General features: G+C 46.9%; 1 protein-coding gene across 1 annotated transcript; it reads left to right on the top strand.

Moving 5' to 3' along the window:
• The first annotated feature begins 12,139 nt into the window (after positions 1-12,139).
• MRPS21 (mitochondrial ribosomal protein S21) lies at positions 12,140-24,897 on the top strand. The gene is made up of 3 exons (XM_065574072.1): positions 12,140-12,220; positions 13,069-13,272; positions 24,446-24,897. Exons 2-3 carry the CDS (start codon positions 13,190-13,192, stop codon positions 24,624-24,626), a joined length of 264 nt encoding a protein of 87 aa, XP_065430144.1. The 5' UTR covers positions 12,140-12,220; positions 13,069-13,189; the 3' UTR covers positions 24,627-24,897.
• Positions 24,898-25,394: the final 497 nt, after the last annotated feature.

Here is a 25,394-nt window from a genome sequence, read left to right as displayed (position 1 = left end):
TGAAGTGGGTAAGGACAGCATTTGCTGTTACACTGAAATCCTAAATCAGTTCAGCCTGAGTAAATGAAAGATGCTCAATTACTTGCTAACCAATGGTCCTGATTACTTGGGTTTTGGGCTCCAGGAGGCGCCTTCTTTTGTCAAAGCAAAAAGCCGCCTTGTGTTTTGAAAGGCATCTGTGCTTGCTCACCCAAAACACCTGTCCACACGAGGCAGAACACACTGCAGGCTGTATGTTGCCCTTAAAGCTGTTTGATTTTAAGGGGGGCGGTGGGAAGGCTCAAAGCTACCTTCACTGTGCTTGAAGAACATGGTGCGATGTGGCTTTCTCAAGTGTTACACTGCATGACAATGTGCTGCTTGGTTTTTGTTGTTGTTTTTTAAGAGAATTAAAGATGAAACCTTTAAAGCTGGCTTTAATCCTACCATTCTTATTTAAGCAATGGCATGTGCTGATCAGTTAGCTGCCTTCTGATGGATGTTGACCATACAGGACTAGGGTTTGAAACTCTAAACTAAGCCTTGATAAAATGTCCCCTTTATATCTTTTTGGAATAAACGGTCCTGTAAAAAATGGATTGGAACTCAGTAAACACAAGTCAGAGATTTTTATGAAAAAGAAAGATTCAATTTGCATGGTGGGGCACGTTTTAAGAGGGTGAGTGGGAAATGCATGTTATTGGGCACTGGAAGGAAAAGCTGATGGCAGAAGAACATGAGGCAGAAAACGATGCTGGACGGCCGATGTGGTATCCTGGGTGGATCTAAAGGCCTATTCATCCACCAAGAGGTTAGCAGGGGATCCTGCAGACTGGGCTGCCATGGTTGCAAACTTCCAGGAATGGAGAAGCCACCTAAGAAGACAGTAATCTGTCCATGTAAAGCAGGCCGTTATTCTAGCTAATAACAAGTTGGAAAGTTTTCATTAAACCCCAACCCGTTGTTTTTTTCTACTGTCAGTTTTCCAAAAACACACAAGCCCTCGTGGATGATGGATGCATCCGTTCCCGCAACAAAACTGCGGGGCGAAAAAGCATTTTGAATGAAATTTCAGCCCGCTCTGCGCACGAGCCTTCTGGATAAACAGGCACCATTCAGCCTTTGCACTGCAGTTGTGGCTGGTCACCCCAGTCATCGAGCAGGCAGCCATTGTGCAAGGTGCTGTATGTTTCAGTGCTATTAGAGGTATTATGGTAGCACCTAGGCGCCCCAGTCATGGACCAGCACCCTATTGAGCTCGGCGCTCTAGAAACAACAGAGAGAGAGGCCTCGCCCCAAAAAGGAGCTGATCATTTAAAGGTGATAATGAGAGAAGGGAAAACAAGCCACTCCCACAAAACAGGGACAAGCCCACAAATCCCACAGGCTCCCCTGTAACACTTGGGTGTTGTCTCTGCACCCCATCTGCAGGGGTAGCAGCAGGCCTGGGATGGGAAGGGAGCCTCAGTGCAGCCTCAGTGCTCAGCTGTCTCTCCTGGGAAGGAGGGTATTAGCTACGCTGCTTTGGGGGAGAGGACGCGAGCTGCCCAGAGGAGACATTGCCCCTACTTTGTTTGGCCAGCTGCCTCCGAAACATAAAGAGGTGAAGGTGAGGGCTCCATTAGGATCAGCTGTTGGTCTCCTCTGCAATCTCCTTCCATTATTGGCGCTTGGGGATTAAACCTCGGCAGGCGCGTGGTATCACGTGGCAGAGGGCATGCAGCTGGGAAAGGATCCACGCCAGCACCATGGGCTGCGCTCTGCGCTGACGCACCCGGGCCGCCACCGCACAACTGGTTCCTTGCACGGCGGCGTGCTTTGCGCAATGTGGGAGAACTGGATTCAGCCGAGCGGTTGTGCTTTAGACACCCTGTCAATGGCCGGGCCTCGGCGTGTGCCCCGACTTGCAGAGCGAAGCACATGTCTAGCCAGAGCACGGATCAAAGCTCCTGCTTCTTTATTACCTCCAGAGAAGCCAAGCTCAGAAGTTTAGCCGGGGCTTGGCATTCGTTACTAGGCAGCGGCTGTTTTATGTCACTGGGGAGTGTAAAGAACAAGGGGAAACTGACATTTGGGGTTTGCAGCATCCTCAAAACAGCAGCAATGCCAGAAACAGAGAAGGAAGGCTGAGTGCTCCAAACAGGGCTGCCCAGAGGGGGGGGGCAAGTGGGGCAATTTGCCCTGGGCCCCGCAGGGGCCCCCATGAGAGTTTTTCAGGGCCCCTGGAGCGGGATCCTTCACTCGCTCCGGGGGCCCCGGAAAACTCTTGAGGGGCCTGGGCCCCCGGAGCTTCTTCCGCTCCGGGTCTTCGGCGGCAATTCGGCGGCGGGGGGTCCTTCTGCTCCAGGACCCGCCACCTAAGTGCCCTGAAGACCCGCGGCGGGGGGTCCTTCCGCCCCAAGACCCGCCGCCGAAGCGCCGGGTCTTCGGCGGCAATTCAGCGGCGGGGGCCCCCCACCGCCGAAGACCCCAGGCCCCCTGAATCCTCTGGGCGGCCCTGGTTACAAACCTCTGAGCTGAAATACTAGACTCCAGAACCATGCAAGTCCCAGCAGGGGCCATTCTGCCCTTCCAAAATAGATCAGAAGAGTGCCATGCAGTTCACTCTATATGGGTCCTTTGCGCGAGACCTTAAGACACCGCCATCCTGTCTGCTCTGCGTTAGCTTCCAAGCCTCCCTCTTTTCGTTAGTGTAGGGGTTTGTCTTGGAGCCCTTGGCCCAAATTTCCCACCTGCCCATGCTATATGTCTGTTAGTTGCTGCCCTCTGCTCAGAAGTGAGCTCCGTTTCTTTGGCACTGTATGTATTATAAATTAAGTGCCTGTGAAAGGTGCCCGTCTATGTGACCTCAGTGCTAAAGGCTTCAAAGGGTGAACACTGAAGACTGAAATCCACTTTTCAGCTACAGAATGACTAAAGTTTGCATGGCAAGCTTCCTGTGCCAACATGCTGCAGTCCTGCCCGGGAAGGACAGCAATGGGAGGTAGGAAAGAGGCACCATCATGACGCTATGGGGTTGGGCACATTCAAAACATGTATCTAGTTCAGTCTCGGCGCCAGCTCAGCCTGTGGGCCTTTTGCTGAGCCAGCCACCTAGGGGCCAATCAGTGCCAAGTGTCGTGATGGTTTCTCTGACACTGACCCCTGTCCATCAACTAGTTTCAGCCAAGCCTCCGGCCAGCAATCAGACAGTAACGCCTTTCAACTAAAGCTAGATTCAAACTGGGCAACTAGAGGGAAAAGCCAGTCAGTTCCCCCGCTCCCTTCAGCTACAGAATATTACAATCCCTTTCCTCTTCTCGTCAGCCTCTCATCAGTGCAGGGGGTGAAAGGAAGAAAACCAATTCATGTGAAGTGTGCCCTTGGAATCAGATCTGGTCATGTCCAATGCCAATCACTGGCATGGCCATGTCCGCATCACCCCACCCCGCCAGCATGTATCATGAACCAGCTGCTCTCTGCTATTAGGCAAGATTTTATTCTCCATACAAGCTGTAGTTTTAGGCAAGACGACCCCACATGGGCCTCGGCCTTCTCACCTGAGGCCAGTTCACTCCCCAAGAGGTGCTTGAAACAGCCGTGAAGGGTCCCAAGCAATAGACAACTGTCAAAGGCCCAGAATTTCTTCTGTTCAAAGGACTCCAAGACTTTGGTGGTCCTGCCATGGTTCTGTCATGCGGCTTGTCCGCTCTATATCAGGTGATTGCTGACTCGTTGAGCGAGTTGCAGAGCCTGGCCAAAGTCCCTGCATGGATTTCACCTTGATTTCGGTCATGGGGGAATTCGGCCCTTTTGTCTTGGGCAATGATGGGTGAACCAAGGTTTAGATTAACGCCCAGACATTTGGCTGATGATATGAACGATCCAAACCGCTTGGTTCAGAGCCAGTAATTGTCCAAGGAAGCTCTTGCCTATGTGATTTGTGCCACTCGTGATTCCCTGTTGGAACTGGGCAGCGCCAAAGGGTGGGGGGAAATCGTTTTTAAATCATGAGTGAAATGGATGTTTCCAAGGTTTGGGGCCTGAGTTCGAGGGTTGGACAAAGAGTTCTTAAATAATACCCATCCGCTCCTGCAAGCGTCCTGCGAGCTGCTCTATGCTGGCAAATCCCGGTGTTCATACAGAGCCATGGGGCTGTGCGTGGCCTCAGAGACTTGTTGGCATGGAGCAGCTGGGCATAGCATGGCCTACATGGGATTGTATAGAAGGCCACTTGCTCCCTACTCTTGGCCTTTTTCACCTTCCCTTGGCTTGTGATTAAGCTTGTCTTCAGATGCCCTGGTGCTGTCCTAAACGTGAAGATCAAGGGGACGGAGGTGGGCCGTCTGCTTTGCCCACAGCATTGGGGAGCTCACTGGAGGCTGACAGGACAGAGCACCCTGCCTGGAGCCTTGACAGGGCATGACACTTTCCTAGTGCCGGATGCCAAGTCTGTACACACCTTCATGTCGATGTAGCCTCGCCAGTCTCCGAGGCCACCAACCTCCACGAAGCGCCTGGGTGCTGTAGAAGGGACGGGGGCGTGTGATGGAACCAGGGCTGCCTTTTCTTAGCTACCACTCCTCCAAAAATGAAGAAGACAACGTTGATCTGATCCTGCGCCGAGCCTCCCCACGTCTCAGGGAAATCAATGGCAGTTTCCAGTGCTCAGCAACCCCTGAGCAAGCGGCACAAGAAAACATTCCCCCTGAAAAGGCTAGCAATTCCTTGATGACGGACTGCTTAAGAGGGACATGTCTGCATGGCCCCAGTCTCCAAAGGGTTAAATTAAGCCCATCGGCAGGTAAGCTTGTGGGAAGAGGAATGGAAACTGACAGCCCTCTTGGACTGGAGCTTTTAAAAAAAGGCTTTTAAAGTCCAAAGCGGAAAATAGAGTTGTTTTCCTTGTCGAGACGCAACTTATGCGCCGGCTAGGCCGTGTCGGGCTCTTTTCCCAACCCCCGTGCTGGGCTTGGGGACTGCTGATGTGAATTATTGAAGGTGAACGCTCAGTGGAGCAAGGGAAAAGAGGAGGCAGGAATTAGACTGAATGGCCGTTTCCATGGAGACCCAGCAGGGGGGATGCTATCCTTCAAGGAACATCAAACTCCTCTGCTTTTAAGGAATACTACTGCCTGGCTTAGCTGCCCTGTCAGGGCCTGGGCTAAGTGGGATGCAGAGATGGCAGGGTCAGAGTCCCACTAGTACCCTGGAGCGGAGACCACCAAATGTTTACAGCTGTCTGGTCCAATTAGCCTCACGGTGGACTTAAAATCCTACATATGACCTCCACCAGAGTCTAGGATCACAATGAGAGAGGGAAGGGGCTTGGGAACAAGCGAGTGCGGCTGGTATGTGTATGTAGCCATGGGACGAGGGTGAGAGAGTGAGTGCAGGTGCTTGGGGTGGGCGGCACATGCGGGCAAGGCCAAATGGTGCCCCCCCCTTTGTTAAACTTTTGAATATCTTATTTTTTATTGCATTTGTAGTCCATTTCATGACTTTGCATGCATGATTTAGCCCTGTCATATAAGAGGATAAATTTGCACACCAGGATCTGTAAATGGGTATTTATTCGTGCCATATATAAGCAAATTAAAAAAAAATCATTTCCTCTAAGCTTATAGAAACTTTTTCATGTTAAGAAGAACTGAAATGTACTATCATCAATACCGGAAACATGCTACTTCCAACATTTTATTTTCCCTTTTGTTGCTAACAACGAAAACAGCACCCAGAGCCCCCCAGAGCCTGGCACCCCAGGCGGTCACCAGCCACTAAATCCAGTCCTGCATGTGGACAAGGCTCCACACTGGCCATCTTAGAGTGGCCAAGGCACCAATGAGCTATGGACACAGCTCTCCTTGGCCTCCTGGTCAGGACTGAGACACACTGATCAGCTCACGGTGGGAGTCTCACCTTGTTCTGCCGATATACAGAGGATCTGGGTCTCCGGGGCTGTGGGCATCACCTTAAATGCACACCCATACTCATAAAAATGTGGGTCTTCTCTGACAAGTAACGTTGTAAAACTAGCCCCTCCGTACTCCCCAACTGTTCCCTGTGAGTTTCTGAATCACTTCTGCCACCAGGACCTGCCTAAAAGCGCGCTTCACCCTACTGGCTCTGAGACAGCCACCGCAGCTCCTGCCAAGCGAGCTGGAGTCCATTCTGCCTGGCACCTCCTCAGCTAAGTTCTGACTGAAGGATCTTTATTACTGCTGATGAGGTGAGAGGCAGAAAGACGCCCGGCTACCAATTCAGACCCCACAGGTTCAATTCAAAGAGCTGCCTGGCCAACTAGAAAAATATCTTTTGGCTTGTGAACTGAGCTGCTATGAGAAAAGATGGAGAAGGAATAAATGGGGGAGCCCCATGAGGTCGCTTTCCTGGCTAGAATGTAAAGGTAAGTGATGACTGAGGTGAGACTGTGTCCTTTTAACGGGAGTTTTAGAAAAAGCCCCAAACCCAAAAGACCATTTATGGAAGGTTGTAAAGCACCAATTTTTCACTTAAAGGCCCCCTACTGAGCTCTTCTGGTCTGCTGAGCAAATCTGGATGGAGGCGTTTTTTAAAATGTGGATTTTAACCCAATAGAGTGGAATGCCTCATAGGGAGCCATTCTAATTTGTGTAAACCCATCTTAGTCCATAGATTGTTGACCTGGTAATAATAATAATACTTAGTATGTTGCCTTTCTGCAGTACTTTGCAAGCATGACCAAATTTAATCCTAACTACCTCTACTGCCAGACTGGGAAATGTTACCTTCACCGTCTTATGCACTGTCGGGGGGAGACAGGGGGAAGTGAAGTGACTTGGCCTAGATCACAGAGCAAGTCAATGGTAGAGCCAAGATTAGATCTCCAGAATCCTGGCTTCCACGCCTGGTCTCAGACCACGCGCTGACTCCCACCATCATCCCTCTTCAGATATTGTTTCTAAACCATCACCCCTGGTAATATTCACCCCTGAGAGAACTTCTGTGTCAAATGTTATTGAATTTAGACACCCCACTTGTAAACTCCCCTAGCAATGGGTTTGTAATTGAAAAGCTGCCCTTGCATTAATGTGATATTGATCAAACTCAGCATGAATCTGAGAGCCAGCAGGAGACATGACAAAAATCTTTGCCCTCCCCAGCCAGCTCTTTTCCCTTTCTCACCCACTCAGCAACGAACAGGCCCTGATCCTGGAAGCCGCGTTGTGCTGGCAAACCCCTGCGTTCATGTACAACCATGGGGTCTCCACATGGCCTCGGAGATTTCTCTGCATGGAGCAGCTGGGAATATTGGGGCCTGCAGATAGAGTCTGATCTACAGCCCGTTGAAGTCATTGCTTTTCGAATGAATACGATTGGAAGGTCCTGAAATGTGTGATTAATCCATATCTTATTATTGCTCACTGCTGAGCCCCGGTGTGGGCTGGGCCATGATGGGACACTGAAGCACCAGCGTATGGGCAAGAAAGTCTGTTTTCATGGTATCCGTGGTCCCTTCTGATTCCCGAAATCTCATGAGTGAGCCTGACATCATGAAATTTCCAGCCCGAGTTTGCTGACACGAGGTTTTGGATCAGCCAGAGAACAGGATGTTGATCTGAACCAAACCCAAACTAGGAACCTTTCTGGGGTTCACCCAACACTTTTAATGAAGTGGGATTGGAGAACGGAGCCCCGAATGATTTAGGGCTTCGCTACATGACAGGCTGCCTCTCTCCTTGTGTGATCCAATGGCTGTTGTGATCGGTGGAGGCGCCTGAGGTGAAGTCTCCTTGGTTTAAACTGGAAAGGGGCTAGTGGCAGAGTTATTTCTGCGAAGGCAACTCTCTCCTTGCCTCAGTCCATCAGACTGTGGCCCTGTTAACCTCCTTTGCATGCTACAAGGCTCATATTTTCTCCCAGGCATTTGATGAGGCAGGTTGAAGTCTGTGCAAACCATGCTGACTGGGGGCGGGTGTGGGAGAGAAACAGTGACATCCTTTATTGTGGTTACACTGAAAACATGTACGGGCTTGCCTACCCAGGGAAATTGACTGGAATAGCTATTGCAGAATATACTCAATAAGACCAAGGAGTGAACTCCTTTCTCGCCACTAGCGATGGGACTTCTAGGGTATAGGTGACACCCACTGGTGAGACAATGTATGGGTAACGTGCCCAGCATGCTGTACTGTTCCATGGATAAACAGAGGACTTCAGTTCCTGGGGGGAGCGGGGGAATCTGTCTGGAACATACCGCCAACACTCATTTTTCTACAGGTCCCTGTCAGTTTTGACACTTGTCCCTTAGGAAGGACATTTTGCTCCAGTGCTGTTCCACAGAACAATGACTTTCCCCATATGTTAATGTGATATTGACCAAACTCCACACGAGCTGACAGAGGAGCCCAGAGAGTATGTGTGACAAACATTAGCCTCAGTGATGGCCTAGTGCTTCTGCTAGCCCTCCCCCAGTTTACAAAACACTGGTTGTCGAGCAGGGAGCAAGCTATCTCACAAGTAGTGGTTTGGTGGAGTGAGTTTGATGAACAGAGAGGGGCAGATAATGTGCCCTTTCAGAGCTCGCTCACCAGAAATGCATCTCTCATTGGAGAATCTCAAAGCATTTTACAAATTGTAATGGATTCAGTTCCTAGGCCCGAAGGTAGGGTTAGTACTATTTACCCTATTTTACTTATAGCTCCAAAGAGACTAAGGCCAGAAGGGACCACTATGTTCATCTAGGCTGACCTACAGGACAAATGCAGAGTCCTGCACTTAGGATGGAAGAATCCCATTCACTGTTACAGACTAGGGACCGAATGGCTAGGAAGCAGTTCTGCAGAAAAGGACCTAGGGGTTAAGGTGGACGAGAAGCTGGATATGAGTCAACAGTGTGCCCTTGTTGCCAAAAAGGCTAATGGCATTTTGGACTGTATAAGAAGGGGCATTGCCAGCAGATCGAGGGACGTGATCGTTCCCCTCTATTCAACATTAGTGAGGCCTCATCTGGAGTACTGTGTCCAGTTTTGGGCCCCACACTACAAGAAGAATGTGGAAAAATTGAAGAGAGTCCAGCGGAGGGCAACAAAAATGATTAGGGGGCTGGAGCACGTGACTTATGAGGAGAGGCTGAGGGAACTGGGATTGTTTAGTCTGCAGAAGAGAAGAATGAGGGGGGATTTGATAGCTGCTTTCAACTATCTGAAAGGGGGTTCCAAAGAGGATGGATCTAGATTGTTCTCAGCGGTACCAGATGACAGAACAAGGAATAATGGTCTCAAGTTGCAGTAGGGGAGGTTTAGGTTGGATATTAGGAAAATCTTTTTCACTAGGAGGGTGGTGAAGCACTGGAATGGGTTCCCTAGGGAGGTGGTGGAATCTCCTTCCTTAGAGGTTTTTAAGGTCAGGCTTGACAAAGCCCTGGCTGGGATGATTTAGTTGGGAATTGGTCCTGCTTTGAGCAGGGGGTTAGACTAGATGACCTCCTGAGGTCCCTTCCAACCCTGATATTCTATGACCTCCCGTATAAAAGAGGTCACAGAACTTCCTCAAAATAATTCCTGTTTGAACTACAACAGATCTTTTAGAAAAACATACGATCTTGATTTAAACATCACTAGTGATGGAGAATCCACCATCAGCCTCGATCCTTTGTTCCAATGATGAATTGCCCTCAATGTTAAAAATGTGCGCCTTATTTCCAGTCTGAATTATCAATGGGAATACTGAGGCACAGAGATACAAAGTGTCTTGCCCCAGGGTCACACAGCGGCTCAGTGCCAGAGTTGGGAATGGAACTTGTCACAGGAGATGGCAATTTTCTGCAATATCTTTAGGAGATCTCATTGAATGAAGTTGAAATGGTGTTGGAGTTCATTGTATTATAAATGTGAAGTTTATGTCATATTGTGGATTGTAACTTCTCTAGGGGGGAGATGTGACCACTCTAAACCCTGAGCAATGTTATGACTTTTAAAGGAAGCTTTGAAACAATATTCCAGACAAGGATAAACTTTTGGGGCAACCAAAGGTAAGAGGGTTTCCCAGGAAATATTTAGGGGGTAGTTTATGCACATGTACCTTCTCTGGCTATGCAAGAACTCAGCCTTTAGAAGCTTTGCCCGGAGATGGGGACCTTTGTCCAATGATCAGCTATTACATAAGGACAAGCTCAAAGGCCCTAACTGGAAAAAAAAGGAAAGAACGAACCATTTGTGGGCATGCTTGTTCTGTGCTAACAGCTGTTATGAACTTGTAATCACAGACAAACTCCTTGCTGGGGTTTGAAGAACTGATCACTGGCAACAGCCTTACTGGAGTAGGGGTGATCTCTGGTAAGCTTCTTAGCATGTGTAGGTTACTTTATTGTTTTAATATGTTTTCCCTGTAATGCCTTCACCTTAAAGAATAAATGTGCTTGCTTAAAACGGGCGGTGCAGTAACAGGTTAGACCTGTGGGCAATTGCGCTGTTTATCGCCCCTGAGGAGAAAGCACAGTCAGGCCTGCTTAGGCAGCCTGACTTGCTGGGGAACTCACAGCATAGGAAAGGAACTGTGCAGCCTGGAAAACCCTGGTCAGAAGGGAGAGAGATGTGGGTCTTTACCCAAGAGAGATGACAGCTGAGGAGCCTGGAGCGGGTGCCTTTGCTGGATCACGGAGGGGGAATACAGGTTGCCATGAACTGTTACAGAACTCAGAAATCCTGGTTCCAGTCCCCTGTCCTAACCACAAACACTTCCTAATAGGGTGATCACCTCTCCTGTGTTCCAAAGCATGCATTCAGTGCCTAATGTCCTGCATCCCTTATCAATAAACACACTTCTATATCAGCAAAGGATCATACATTAGAGTACTGTACTGTTTGATTTTGTACCATAAATTAAACATCTGGTAGGAAAGGGCTTGTCCCTTATAAATAAGCTTTGTTCCATATTTTGCATACTTTCATTTTCTTGAACTCTAATTTATCCTTCCCTAGGGACCGCTCCTTGATATAGTGGAAAGGGTTGTGTGTTCCAGTGACCCTGAGAGCTATGCCAGTGGGAGTTTTAACTCCTTGTAGGGCCACCCAAGTCAGACAAGTCATAGGGTATTGACCAGATGAAAAGTAGTACATTGGTCTTCCAGGTTGGGGAACTGAACAACAGGGCTGGCTTTATGAACTGCGGGGCCCGATTCGAATACCCGGCGGCGGTCCGGGACTTCGGCGGCGGGGGGTCCGCTCCGGGTCTTCGGCGGCATTTTGGCGGCGGGGGGGTCCGCTCCGGGTCTTTCGTGGCACTGAAGGACCCCCCGCCAAAGACCCGGAGCGGACCGCCGCCGGGTGAGTAAAAAAATTAAAAAGGCGCCTTAGGTGCGGGGCCCGATTCTGGGGAATTGGGGGAATCGGCCTAAAGCCGGCCCTGCTGAACAATAGACCAGTCTAGCCTCATAAAAAAAATTAAGTTTTAGAAACACAATAAAGTAACCATTCTGTAAAACAGCAGGATAGACAGGGATGGCGGAACATTGTGCCTTAAGCTAGTGGTTCTCAACTTTTCCAGACTACTGTACCCCTTTCGGGAGTCTGATTTGTCTTGCGTACCCCAAGTTTCATCACCCTTAAAAACGACTTGCTTACAAATTCAGACATAAAAATACAAAAGTGTTACAGCCGCACTGTTACTGAAAAATTGCTGAACTTCTCATTTTATCTGTATGAACTTTTAGTTTGTACTGACTTCGGTAGTGCTTTTTATGTGGCCTGTTGTAAAACGAGGTAAATATCTAGATGAGTTGATGTACTCCCTGGGAGACCTCTGCATAGCCCCAGGGGTACATGCCCCGAAAATATGGGAACTGCCTAACCCTGCCCTGTGCCCCAACACCACCACCCCCGCCCTCTGCCCCAACATCCCCCTCCCCTGCGCCCCAATATCCCCCTGCCCTGCACCCCAACACCTCCCCCTGCCCTGCACCCCAACATCCTGCCTTGAACTCCAACACCTCCCCCCCGCCCTGCACCCCAACACCACCACCCCCGCCCTCTGCCCCAACATCCCCCTCCCCTGTGCCCCAACATCCCCCTCCCCTGCGCCCCAACACCTCCCAATGCCCAGCACCCCAGCATCCCCCGCCCTGCGCCCCAACATCCCCCTGCCCTGCACCCCAACACCTCCTACCTCCCCAGTAGGCGGGCCTGGTTGCCATGGTTTCCCAGGCGGGATGTGGGGGAGGGGGCGGTGCTACGTTCCGGTTCCGGTTCCGGTGTCTGGCCTGCCCGCGGGGGCCTCGGGCGGGGTGAGTGTCTCGCAGGGCCTGGGTCCCCCGTGGGGGCGGCGACCGGGGCGCGGTTCGGGTGCTGCGGCCGGAGGCCGCTCGGGATCCCCGGGCTCGCGTGGAAGCTGGGCCCGGCGCCGAGGCGGTCGGGGTCGTGGCCGGGCCCCTCCTGGGCAGGCTGGGATCGGCCGGCCCCAGCGAACGGGTGGGGCGAAGGGGGACCCAAGCCCTGGAGGGAATAGGGGGACGCCCCCCCAGCCCGAGGAGGGGTGAGGGATTCCCCCCCCCGGTGGGTTCCCCCTCCCAGCTAGGAGGGCGTAGGAGGGCATGGCACCCCCAGCCTGGGGAGGGGCTGCAGAGGAGGGGTGGGGGGCATGGCACCCCCCCAGCCGAGGAAGAGCGGGTAGAAGGATCCCTCAATGAGATGAGTTGCTGTGTTGCACCTTGTGCAATTAATTAACAGTACTTATTACATGTGGGATTTTGGCCAACGTTTTCTTGCCATTGGAGAGCAAAAAGCGCCAACTAGCCCAAATCCCCTATGTACTTTACAATTCTTATTTTTTTAAAGCATGTCTTCAAAGGGATAGTCATGAAAAATGTGATCAGTGCAGCACGGGATAAGCAAGGCCTGACCAGAGGAAATCTGGGCACATCTAGTAGCATTTTCAAGAATTCTGCTGGTGTGCGACAGTTTGCTGTTCATAGGGTCAAAAGAGATCTGGTTAAAATTTTCTAAAGAAAAGGACCTTAGGATAGAAACAAATCAATTGCTTTGCACCATACACATCAATTGGAAAAGGCACAAGAAATGTCTGTTTAGAAATCTGTTACTTATGCTTAAGTTTTGGGGCTTCTTTCCCCCCCAGATCTCAGACTTCACTTCCGTGGCCTCCCCGAAGAGCAGGTTATCTGTGTGGCAGCCAAAAACACGGCACAGAGCTCTCTAGCTCTGTGATTTAAGCTTCTTCAGGAACAGCTACCCCCAAAATGTCACATCACCTGAAATTTATTGCCAGAACGGTGATGGTCCAGAATGGGAATGTGGATGCTGCCTACAGGACACTAAACAGGTAAATGTTAACAGCTGTCAGAGTCCACTCCAGAAGTGGCTTCATTTTACTGATGAGCAAAGTGAGTCCTCTGTATTTGTTTGTGGCAAATACTGTTAGGTTTGTCTCTGGTTGGTTACTTCTATTCAGATAAATTGTGATTTGTATTTCTTTGCATACTGTTAGAACAAAGAAACACTTGAGCAAATCACATTCTCAACCCCTGCTAGGGGAAGGGAGATTTCTAACAGGTAGTAATAGTTTTAATCGTATGTGGTCTAGTGGTTAGAGCAGTGGCCGAGGGGGTCAGGAATCTGGATTCTATTCTTACTTCTGTCAATTGAATGATTGTGACCAAAGTGGGTGGTGACACTTGAGAACACAGAAAAATCAGAGGGGGGGGCCTTTAACAAGTTCTGGTAAGTGTGCATTTTCTGTTCCCTGACTTTAAACTGCAGTGAAGAGAATCCCAAGTGGCTTTACAGGGCTATGATCCGGTTAGGCTGTTCTATCTAGTCTGAAACAAGCTGACTGGTCCTGGGCATGGCAAAAGGCCCTGATCCCAAGCAAAGGGAAGAACTCATTAATCCTAATTAATAATAACTGAGCATCAGTGAAATGGAGTTCAGCAAACCTGGGTTCGTCATGTATGTGGAATGCACAAGGCAACAACAGTCTCTCAGCTTCACTTAACATTTTCATTTTGTCACATGAAAATGAGTGTCCCAACACTGTGTTAATTAAAATCACTACATTTAAATCTGTATTACTTTACATTTCAAGAGGAAAAGGTAACATTTAGCATTGATTAAAGCCAGTAAGCCTGCCAAAGAATGAATATTTCACATTGATCATTTGAGGGGGGATGGACACAAAAAACATGTGCATGTATTTAAAAGGTGTAGATGCCAATGAGTGGAAGGACTAGTTTAGAGCAGCACAAAAGGATTATAACTAGAAAATTGGGGTGACAATTTAAGGAAAAGGAAAACATGGGCTGAATACTAGGAAGTATTTGCTAATATCAAGATTTTGGACTGTGACATTCTATAGATTTGAGTGAAGCTCATTCGTTTCAATGAGAAGGGACAATCCACTAAAAACTGGACTGGAGGGAGTAATCCTGCATTGGCATTGGGGTGTACTAGATCAGTGTTTTTCAACGACCAGTCCTTGAGATCTCCCTGACACAGTTTAGGAAGGCAGTAAGCCAGTCCCAGGTATCAAAAAGGTTGAGAAACATTGTACTAGATGGCCCACTAAGCCTTTTCCATATTGTATGCAAGAAGGATGATTTTGTGGACTAGAAACATGGCTTCATTTTTCCAATCTGCTGCTGATATATCATCTGGATAAACCTGTCCTGTCTGGCCTTGGTAAAATCACTTCTCTCTGCACCTCAGCTTCCCGCCTGGAAAATGAGGATAATGCCCACCTTGCAGATGTGTTGGGAAGCTTTGAGATCCTAAGATGGAAAGCATCAGAGAAGGATAAAATATGATTGTTGTTCATGCCTATGAAGGATGGCACAGAGGTGGGAGGCTTAGTTTAGAACAAAGAGAAATGAAGGGTGGAAATTCAGCTGAACTTTTAATTCTTGAGGAAATTGCTGTCATGCAAATTAAAATGATGTAACTTGCATGATGGCTTACAGCTTGGTCCTGCATTCTTTGTGCACCCCAAACTGCCACTGACTGAATTCAAGACAAGACCTTCAGCTTGCAGTATCTGGTAGAAACAAAGGTCTCCACTGTGTACGGATAGTAAACTTCTTGCCTTGTTATTAACCCCCTTTACTTGTTCCTCAGAAACAACAGACTAAAATGCTTAAGTGTTTTATCATATAGTATTTGATCACTGGGCAGTGTCTGTATATTGAACTGTGACACGTGCTTTCTTATTCCGAATGATACTGTGAAGGGACATTTGTCTGACCATGAGGTCTAGCATACATGTGGTAGGATGCCTTTGTTTGGAACACTGGAAGGCGTTAAGGATAATGCTCATCAGATCTGGATGAGGTCTTAGTTGAGTGGGGAACTCTGTCTTGGGGAAGGAAATATTAATTTATGCCAGGCCTGTTCATTTCAAGATAAATTGTCAAGCCTCATGGCTGGACCATGTTTAGAATTTAATGTCTTTTTCATTGCCTTTCCCTTATTGTTCTCTGGCCATCATTTGATTCTTCCAGGTTAATGTGAGTTCCTTGGGCAGTGCTCTACAGTGAGGGTATGTAGATCTCCATCCATCAAAGATGCGTATGTGATTTAGGGAATTTTCCTGTGTTTGTGCATTGCCAAGTATATTGTCAGAGCTCGGTAAATAATGGGTCTGAACATAGGAGCCAGGGTTCTGTGATCGATTTCTGGCTTTGACAAGAACTCTCTCACTGCTTGTGAGTCAAGATCTGTGTTTCTCCATCTGCAAAATGTAAATACTATACTTCCCTTCTGTAGAGTAACCAATGTCTGCAAATGTAACATGTTGTATAATAATAATACTTTGTCTTTCTCTAGCCCCTTGCATCTGAGGAACAAACATTAACTAAGCCCTACAGTTATTTTCCTTGCCCCATGAGATAGGTGGTTTATCCCCATTTTACAGATGGGGAAACCAGAATGTGGGGGTGTGTGAAGTGACTTGCTCGAGATGTGTCAGAGAGTCAGTGGTGGAGCTGAGAATAGTATGAAGATTTGACGCCCAGTGACCTGCACTAACCACTACACCACTCTACCTCTGTGGATTCCCCTGAGTCCATGTTTGTGTATTTGAGGGTCCCTCATTGCAGGCATATGAATATAGAGACTGCACTAGAATAATGGGACCAGGGCTCTTGCTAGCATGGGCATTGTATCTTCTACTATGGCTGAGTGAGTGAGCCACAAATATAACGAAGCTTGTCTAAGGCTTTGTCTACACTGCCAATTGAACGACACAACTTTTGTGATTCACAGGTGCTTAAAAAAGCCCTCCGTCCTGAAAGACAAAACTTTTGTCGCGGCAAGTGGCAGTGTAACGGCTCATTGTCGGCAGGAGTGCGCTCCTGTCCACAACGCATCCCCTGCTCGTAGGGAGTGGAAGTATTTTGTCCGCAAAAGTGCTGACAAACAGCGTTTACACTGCCCGACTTTTAGCGACATGGCCAAGCTGTATAGTGTAGACACATCACTAATGTCCCATAAGCCCAGCACATATGCTTTAATATTGCCTTGCTTTGGGATTTTACTTGCTTTACTAGCATGCATGTTTGTATCTTCATTCAGATATCTACTAATCTGTGGTAACTGGTAGACAATGTTTTGTGCTGTGTGCCAATGTTAGACTTACTCTTCTTCAGTCTTGTGATCATACTGACCTCTGCTGGCCTCAGTGCTAAAAATCCAGAAGGGCAATATGTTTTCTTTGTTAGCTCTCAATTTCATTGTGACATTGATTCAGACACTGGCAACAGGCTTCAGCGTCTGTTAAGTACTTTGATCTCCTGGGCTAGTGTTTTGAGGCCAGGAGTTATGACTAAAATTGTGATTTCTTGCACATTATGTGTGTGTTTGCATGGTTTTAGGGTCCTCTGTTTGTGTTTTTCCCCTCCCGTCCGATAATGAGACTGTCTTTGGAAAAGATTGGACTTCAGGCCTGGGGTTTTGTTTAGCATAAAACCTCTTTTCTGCTGTGTAAGGTAAATACTTCACTTACGTGGGGGTGGTTTTGAGATCAGCTCTGCATCATCCTAAGGAAGTTTAGAAAAGACAGCTGCTTTCATTTCAAAGGCAGAGTATAACCTTTATTCTCCCTTGCAATGCCCTGTTCTGCAGTATGCTATGTATCCGTTGGTCAGCCCCCTTCACCCCAGAGCTGGCTGCCTTTCAGCGATGCTACACACATGTAGTTTGCGATGTGCTTTTATATCCCGTGGATTTGAAAGGTGCTGTAAAAATGATAAAGGCTATTAATTAGAGGATTATGTTCCTAAATATTAAAGCCTTTTATTTAAGTCTCCCCCATAGTTCTGATTTTCTATCTAGCTACCACTCCCAGGTGATGTGAAACTGAGAACTTCACTGACTTGCGGAGCTGGATGACACTAGAGTCCAGGAAGTGGTGTTTAAGAATATGGTATGGCTCTGCAAAGTCCGGTACTTCTGTATCCAAAGGACCCCTTTATGTAACAAGTTTTGCAAAGCAATGCCCTGTACTCTGGATCCATGCTGCACTGGGCTTCTTTGATCGCTGTGCTATTGCAGCATGGTGCATGCCAGGTCGTAACTGGGTTGGAGCTGGCTGACCATGGCTAGAGGGAACCATTCAGCACTGATTAGCTCATTTAAAAAAAACGTATTTGCAGGACAGCTTCTGGCCCTCAGATCCTTGACTGTATCCCTTTTTAACAGCAGTATACACAATGTGTGTCTTGGTATTCCTTCTCTCGTTTCTGTGCCCAGCAGATTAGCGGCTCATAGTTGTCGGTTTATATATAGATTGGACTGCAATTACACCGTAAGTGTTTGTTCAGAACCGTACAAAGGGCAACACGTTTTTAAAATGCCTGTGCAGCTGGTGAGCTGAACATGTGTATCTCTCAGCCCTTGCCCGTGGGACTAACTAAGCGCACGATGTTACATAACAAGTGCTTGATGCAGAAAAACTTGCTGCCTTCCGATTGGCCGCCCTTTTGTGACAAGGAGGGGGAACTAGAGAGAACTGAGCTGTATCTTATTGGATGCTGGACACTTGTGGGTGGGTTTTTCAGTCCATTGAAGACTATTTATCTTACACACGTTATCTGCTGACATACAGGCTGCGTGCATTGCCATGTGAATGCTGATTCTCTAAAAAGGCTTCTATTCAAATCTGAACTTTGTTAAAGGGAAACTGTCCAATTAAAAAAAATATTTTTTTAAAAAGCAGATTCCTTTATTTGTGATGCCAGCAGTACTTTACACTGTTACCTCAAGAGTCAGGGGGTAGCTGTGTTAGTCTGTGTCCACAAAAACAACAAGGAGTCCGGTGGCACCTTAAAGACGAACAGATTTATTTGGGCATAAGATTTCGTGAGTAAAAAAACCTCACTTCTTCAGATGCATGGAGTGAAAGTTACCCATGAAAGCTTATGCCCAAATAAATCTGTTCGTCTTTAAGGTGCCACCGGACTCCTTGTTGTTTTTGTTACCTCAAGAGTAATGTTGTTTTAAAATCTAACTTATCTGCCATTATTTTTTTTATTGATGTTTTTTTTTTATTTGGCCCTTCGTTTTGTTTGGGCGATGAAAACTAACCAATCAATTTCATGTTTTTCTGGTCAGTTTCATTTTCTGATTCACATGTCCTGTCAGAGCTGTTGCAGTGTTTGAGTTCCCAATGCCGAAAGGAAATTTTTAAATCTCAACAAAAAACAATTTTCATTGATTTTTTTTTAATAATGTAATTAAAACTCTCTTGTTAATAATCAGGGTTGTAAAACCTTTTCTTTACATGCCTAAATTGCTGGCCTAAATGACTGTAATTGACAGTGTCCCTTTAAAATCTGTAACAGGTTTGATCAAGGCTGTATTACTGGACAGGTTAAGCATCACTACAGCAGGTTGCTAAATCTGTATAAGCTCTGTCTGAATTAGCCCTTGACGTGCTCTTTGCTGATAAGAGATTCACAAGTAGACACATCAAGTACTTTATATGAAAGGACAGCTAAACAGCAGTTTTCTCCACGGAGTGGTGAAATCCCCCTATTGTGCATTCTGATTTTCTTCAATCCTGAAGAATAAAGAGCAACAAAAAATGATCAGGCAGGTGGAGGGATCAATTTCACAGGAAAGATTAAGGCCCTGTCTGTGCTTTAAAAATAGCCATGTCTAAGCATGGCTGTCGGCGAACAGTGTTAGAACAGGATTTATTCTTGCCTGCATAGGTGAGAACAAGTTGTCATATAGATGTTGGGAAACCATGTTTAAACCCTTTAAGATACTTAGGCTAAAACATGGTTCCTATACATGTCTTTTTCTGTCCACACAAGCAAGAGAAAAAGTTTTGTGTTCGTAGTGTAAGTGATCTTAAGTGTAATTTGGCTAAAAGGCAGGAATAAGGTGCAAGTTGAAATATGTAACTACCCAGGAAGGAGAGGAGTTAAGTAGGGTGGAATAACCAGAGGTAATGGTTTGAAATTAAGAAAGGGAAAATCCTGGCTGAATGTCAAGGAAAACTTCCCAGTAGTGTGATATATTAGGCTATGGATTCCTCTCCTTCGAGAAGTGGTAGAAGCCTCTTTACTCAGTACATTGTAAAACTGAACATCACAAACCACAAGTGCAACAAGGAATCTGGTGGCACCTTAAAGACTAACAGATTTATTGGGGCATAAGCTTTCGTGGGTAAAAACCTCACTTCTTCAGATGCATAGAGTGAAAGTTACAGATGCAGGCATTATATACTCCCTGCTCTCCATGTGTCAGTATATAATGCCTGCATCTGTAACTTTCACTCTATGCATCTGAAGAAGTGAGGTTTTTACCCATGAAAGCTTATGCCCAAATAAATCTGTTAGTCTTTAAGGTGCCACCAGACTCCTTGTTGTTTTTGTAGATACAGGCCTGGTCCCCACTAAGCCCCCACTTCGGACTAAGGTACGCAAATTCAGCTACGTTAATAACGTAGCTGAATTCGAAGTACCTTAGTCCGAACTTACCGCGGGTCCAGACGCGGCAGGGAGGCTCCCCCGTCGATGCCGCGTACTCCTCTCGCCGAGCTGGAGTACCGGTGTCGACGGTGAGCGCTTCCGGGATTGATTTATCGCGTCTTAACCAGACGCGATAAATCGATTCCAGAACATCGATTGCCTGCCGCTGGACCCTCCGGTAAGTGAAGACTTACCCACAGACTAACACGGCTACCTCCTGATACTTGAAACCACAAGTGGTTGGGCCTAAGCGTAGAGATGGACTGGATGGCTTAATAGGTCCTTCTCTTACTTCTGTTATTCTGTGACTGCTCTGACAGAGGAGGAAGGATGGTTTTGCCCATGTGTGGGAGCTAGAAGGTCTGGGTTATGATCTTGGCTTTGCCAGATTCACTCTGTGACCTGGGGCAAGTCCCTTCCCCTGATCTCTCTGCTTCTGTTTCCCTTCTCTGTAAAATTCCTCTCGATGTCCAATGTGTGCAGGAGAAAGCAAAGGAAGCAACTATTCCTGATCTTACTTTGGAAAAGCTGCAGACTCCGATGTGACAAGATCTAAGCCTGTCGTTGACTGACAGCTGTGACAGATAAATTCCTCTAGTGCCTGAAGGGGGAGATACACTCCCAGGGCCGACTCCAGACACCAGCGAAGGAAGCAGGTGCTTGGGGTAGCCAATGGAAAGGGGCGGCACGTCCAGGTTGTCAGCGGCAATTCAGGGACAGGTCCCTCAGTCCCTCTCTTCCTCTTTGAGCTGCCGCCGAAGTGCTGCTGAAGAGGAAGAGAGGGAGCAAAGGACTCACCGCCGAATTGCCGCAGAAGAATGAAGTGGCGCGATGGAGTTGCCGCCGATTGGCTTTATCTTTTTTTTTTTTTTTTTTTGCTTCGCTGCTTGGGGCGCCAAAAAAGCTGGAGCCGGCCCTGTACGCTCCTATGCTACAGTTATTGTTAGCGTCCTAAGCCACAGGCAAAATGGATCTCAGGCAATTTTATGTGAATTGAATTCTTATGCAGCATCCGTATTTACACAGTTTAGCAGCTGGACTGGCTGAGATCCAAGGGTCTTGTTAAAGGTTATCCAATGAAGTCACTAACTCAGCCTTTGCATCAAGGCCTTTCGGCAACCACTAAATCACCCTGCTCCTCATGTGAAGCTGTGAAATATGCCTGTAGTCTGACATGGCATATCAGAAAGCCCGCTGTAGTTCTGCAAGTGCACTCTGTGGGCATGGAGAACAACTGATTACTGCCCTCTTTATAACAGGTCTTAACATATTGGAAGATTATCAACAGGTCCTGCTCAGTCATCTTTTTGTCAAGTCTAAACGTGTCCCGTTTTTTTAACCTTTCCTCACAGATCAGGCTTTCTAAACCTTTTATCATTTTTGTTGCTCTCCTTTGGATTCTCTCCAATTTGCTGCATCTTTCCTAAAGTGTGGCACCCAGAACTGGACACTGGACTCCAACTGAGGCCTCACCGGTGCTGAGTAGAACAGGACAAGTACCTCCCATGTCTTACATATGACACTCCTGTTAATGATATTAACCTTTTTTGCAACTTCATCACATTGTTGACTCTCATTCAGTATGTGATCCTCTAGATCTTTTTCAGCACTACCACCCAGCCAATTATTCCCCATTTTGTAGCTGTGCATTTGATTGTTCCTTCCTAAGTGAAGTACTTTGCACTTGTCCTTATTTAATTTCATCTTGTTGAATTCAGACCAATTCTCCAAATTGTCCAGGTCGTTTTGAATTCTAATCCTGTCCTGCAAAGTGCCTGCAACCCCTCCCAGCTTGGTGTCATCTGCAGATTTTACGAGCATACGCTGCACTTCATTATCAAGTTATTAATGAAAATATTGACTAATACCTGCCCCAGGATTGACCCTCGTGGTACCGCACTGGATATGCCTTCCCAGTTTGACAGCGAACCATTAACTATTCTTTGAGTACGGTCTTTCAACCTATTGTGCACCCACCTTATAGTAATTTCATCTACCGCATGTCCTTAGTTTGCTTATGAGAATGTGATGTGGGACTATCAAAAGCCTTACTAAAATCAAGATATAGCACATCTACTGCTTCTCCCCTAGCTACTAGGCCAGTAACCCAGACACAGAAGGAAATTAAGTAGGTTTGGCATGATTTGTTCTTGGCAAATTCATGCTGGCTATTCCTTATAACTCTGCTATCCTTCAGGTGCTCACAGATTGGTTGTTTAATAATTTGTTCCAATATCTTTCCAGGTATTGAAGTCTGGCTGACTGGTCTATAATTCCCCAGGTCCTCTTTGTTCCCCTTTTTAAAGACACTATGTTTCCCCTTCACTAGTCTTCTGGGACTTCACCCTTCCTCCACATGTTCTCAAAGACCATTGCAAACAGTTCCAAGATTGCATATGCTGAACAAAACTAAGAACGAAAGCTTAGGGAAACCAAGCTTAGCCTAGTCCCCTTGGAACTTCGAAAGTTTGATTAAAAACAAGTGCAGCCTCCTGATAGTAGTAGTCATGGTAGATAGAGCCCTCTAGCAAGGTGGATCACCTCTTTTATAGGGCACAAGTGCCTGAAATCCTTCCTCCTATGTAGGGCCAGCTCCAGGCACCAGCTGAGCAAGCTGGTGCTTGGGGCGGCAGATTGTTCGAGGCGGCGTTCTGCCCAATCCTAGGGCGGCACGGCCGCTTTTTGTTGTTGTTGTTCCGCTCCGGCCGCCCTGTAGGGGGCGGTGGCACGGAGAACCAGAGCGCCCTGCAGGGCAGTCCTCTTCCTTCCCTCCCTGCTGACCGGAGCGGAGCCCGGCCGCAGGTTTTTTTTTTTGCTTTGCTGTTCTGGCCGCCCGTTGTGGGTTTTTTTTTTTTTGCTTGGGGCGGCCAAAAAGTCAGAGCCGGCCCTGCTCCTATGCCCAAACTTCATTCCTCACCCGCAAAAAACATTAGGGTACACTTACTCCATAGGCTAGTATGTTTGTATGTATTGAGGACATGTACATACATATTAATGACATTAGATCATACACACACACGTTATTTTTGTTCTTCGGTTATTTTGGTTCTTTCCATGTGGTGCACCTGTTAAGTCTGTGAGTACAGACTTGGAAACCCCCTATGCCATTCTTCCATTATTTATCTATCTAGGTGAAAGATCTCAGACATGTGTGGGTGTTGACTTGCTATCTGGGTGAAAGGTCCCAGACATAGATATGCTAACTTTGCCTTAGCTCAACGTATAGGATATGGTCTGTAGGTCCCTTGCAGTACAGCCAAACTTACTTTAATATAAATCTATAAACCTATTACAATAAACGAAATACTTATATATATATATATATATATATATACAAGCAAGCAGGTTAATCCTATAGGCTACACAGTCGGGAACCTTTTAGCTACACATTCTTAACCCTTATTCTGTTAAAATACATGGGGAATGATTGAGAGCCACTACCTGAACTCTGGTAGCAGTCCTACTGTGAGAGAAGGAGAACGAGAGTTGACGTGGCAAGGAAGACTTCGGTAGGGCAAGGCTCACCTGCTCAGTTACAGAATGGGGAAGGACACAATCCTGCTTGCTTAGAACGGATGGCTTGGCGGCAGTAATGCTGTTGAGACCATTTCCGTGAATCACTTAGCACAGGAATGCAGCTGAAATAGACTTGTTGCAGTCAGTGAATTGGATGTAAGCCAGCCTGATTGAGGAGGCCTTTATGTAGCTGAGTCTGTTCTCTTACAAAATATGTCACATTGTGGATAAAAGATTCCTCATCTCTGTGGTGATGCACTGGGGAGGCCTGATCCAAAGCCCCTTGAAGTCAGTGGGAGTCTTTCTATTGCCTGCAGCAGTGTCTGGGTCAGACTACATGTGGCCTTCTCTAATCTCTCTGCACCACTGCCCTCTGCTGACTAGCACATGTATGAGCCTGCAGCCTAAAGAGGAGAGAGACTGTAAAATCTAACAATGGAGGTAGCTGCCACAGTCCCACTAATCCATGATTTTTTTCACAGCTACCAGATAGTTTAATAACAAAGTTTTAAAGGGATTTTATTTTCCTCTGTACAGTTCTCAATGTACGACAGACCCAGGAAATACTGATTAATACAGGAGATTTGAAAATTGCATGGGGCCCATTTCTCTAGCTGAAATCACCCTTTTTTTTTTCTGATTTGGCATTTTTGATGTTAATATTTATAGAAATAAACAGTTTAGAAAACATCCGGTTTGCGGACAAATTTGAATCTGCAAAATGGGATATCTTTTGTAATGAGAGGCAGCTGGGAGGGTACATTATTTTTGCTGCTTAATCAATTATGCCAATTGTGCTGAAGTCACCTGTTGGTGCCATTGACTGGGAGGGAGTGTGTATTGACGGTGAGAGCAGGGGCTGAGAGATAGGACTTCCCCCGATTTACTGTGTGGACAATTGACTTCACTGTGATTTAGACTTAATGAATGTATGCTTGTAAAGCTCATTATTATGCTCAACTGTAAGGCCCTCAAGAAATGCAAAATCTGACACTTGATTAATTTCCTCAGAATTCTCACAATGGATGGGATCATTGAGGATGCCAAACAGCGCCGGTACTATGAGAAACCATGCCGCAAGCGGCAGCGGGAAACCTACGAGACGTGCCGGCGGATTTATAACACAGAGATGGCCAGGAAGATTGCATTTCTAATGAGGAAGAATCGACAGGACCCCTGGCTAGGCTGTTAGATCCAAAGAATTACAATAGCTGGGGAAACAGCCCAGTGACTTCTGTTTTAAAACAAACAAACACAAACAAAAACCCCCCAGAACACACCACTGTCAGATCTGATCACCTCATTGCTAGTCTGAGCCGAGAGGCTAATGATTGACTGGGCCAGGGAGACTGATCTCCCTTCTCCACCAGGGCAGGAATGAAGGACATCATACCATAGAATCTGTTTCTGAGCAATTGCCGTGTTCTGTCTTTCTATCTGTTAATAAAGTGACCATTTTAGCATGTTGTCCTGCTGTTCTTGGGTGACACAAACATAAGCAAACTATATTCATTCAGAGTTTAGAATTAGCTTTCCCTTTTATGAACAATTCCTTTAAATAGTGCTTACTGCTCATTTTAATTGGAGCCCTGCAAATCCGTGGATATCGGCAGAAATCCGCAGCTGTGAATGCAGATATCCGTGGACCATTTTTGCAGAGCGCGGGTGGATATAGAACCAAATTTTGTCTCCGTGCCGGGCTCTAATTATAATCTCCTAGTTGGCAGTGCTTGTGAAAAACCTGAGTTAGGTCTGATTTATTCCAGACTAAAGATGCTGCTGCAAGTATTTTCATTTTCCTTCCCTTCATTTTACTCTCTGTTGATTGGCAGCAAAGGATGTAGATTATAGAATTCCTATACATCATTTGCAGATTATTTTTAAAACGGTGAAGGTTCAGAACCTTATCCTCATTTATACAGTTGTTCCAGTATTCAGTTCCGGTAGTGTAAAGGGGCCT

Source organism: Chrysemys picta, chromosome 20 (assembly GCF_011386835.1).
Source record: "Chrysemys picta bellii isolate R12L10 chromosome 20, ASM1138683v2, whole genome shotgun sequence".
Classification (NCBI taxonomy): Eukaryota; Metazoa; Chordata; order Testudines; family Emydidae; genus Chrysemys; species Chrysemys picta.
Note: the sequence above shows the minus strand (reverse complement) of the source record. Positions and strands in the feature narration are given on the sequence as shown.

Excerpts from the sequence above, each read along its gene's own strand:
- MRPS21 (XM_065574072.1), top strand. The coding sequence starts at position 13,190 with ATGTCACATCACCTGAAATTTATTGCCAGAACGGTGATGGTCCAGAAT. Across the intron at positions 13,273-24,445 it reads GCCTACAGGACACTAAACAG|AATTCTCACAATGGATGGGA; the intron begins GTAAATGTTAAC and ends TAATTTCCTCAG.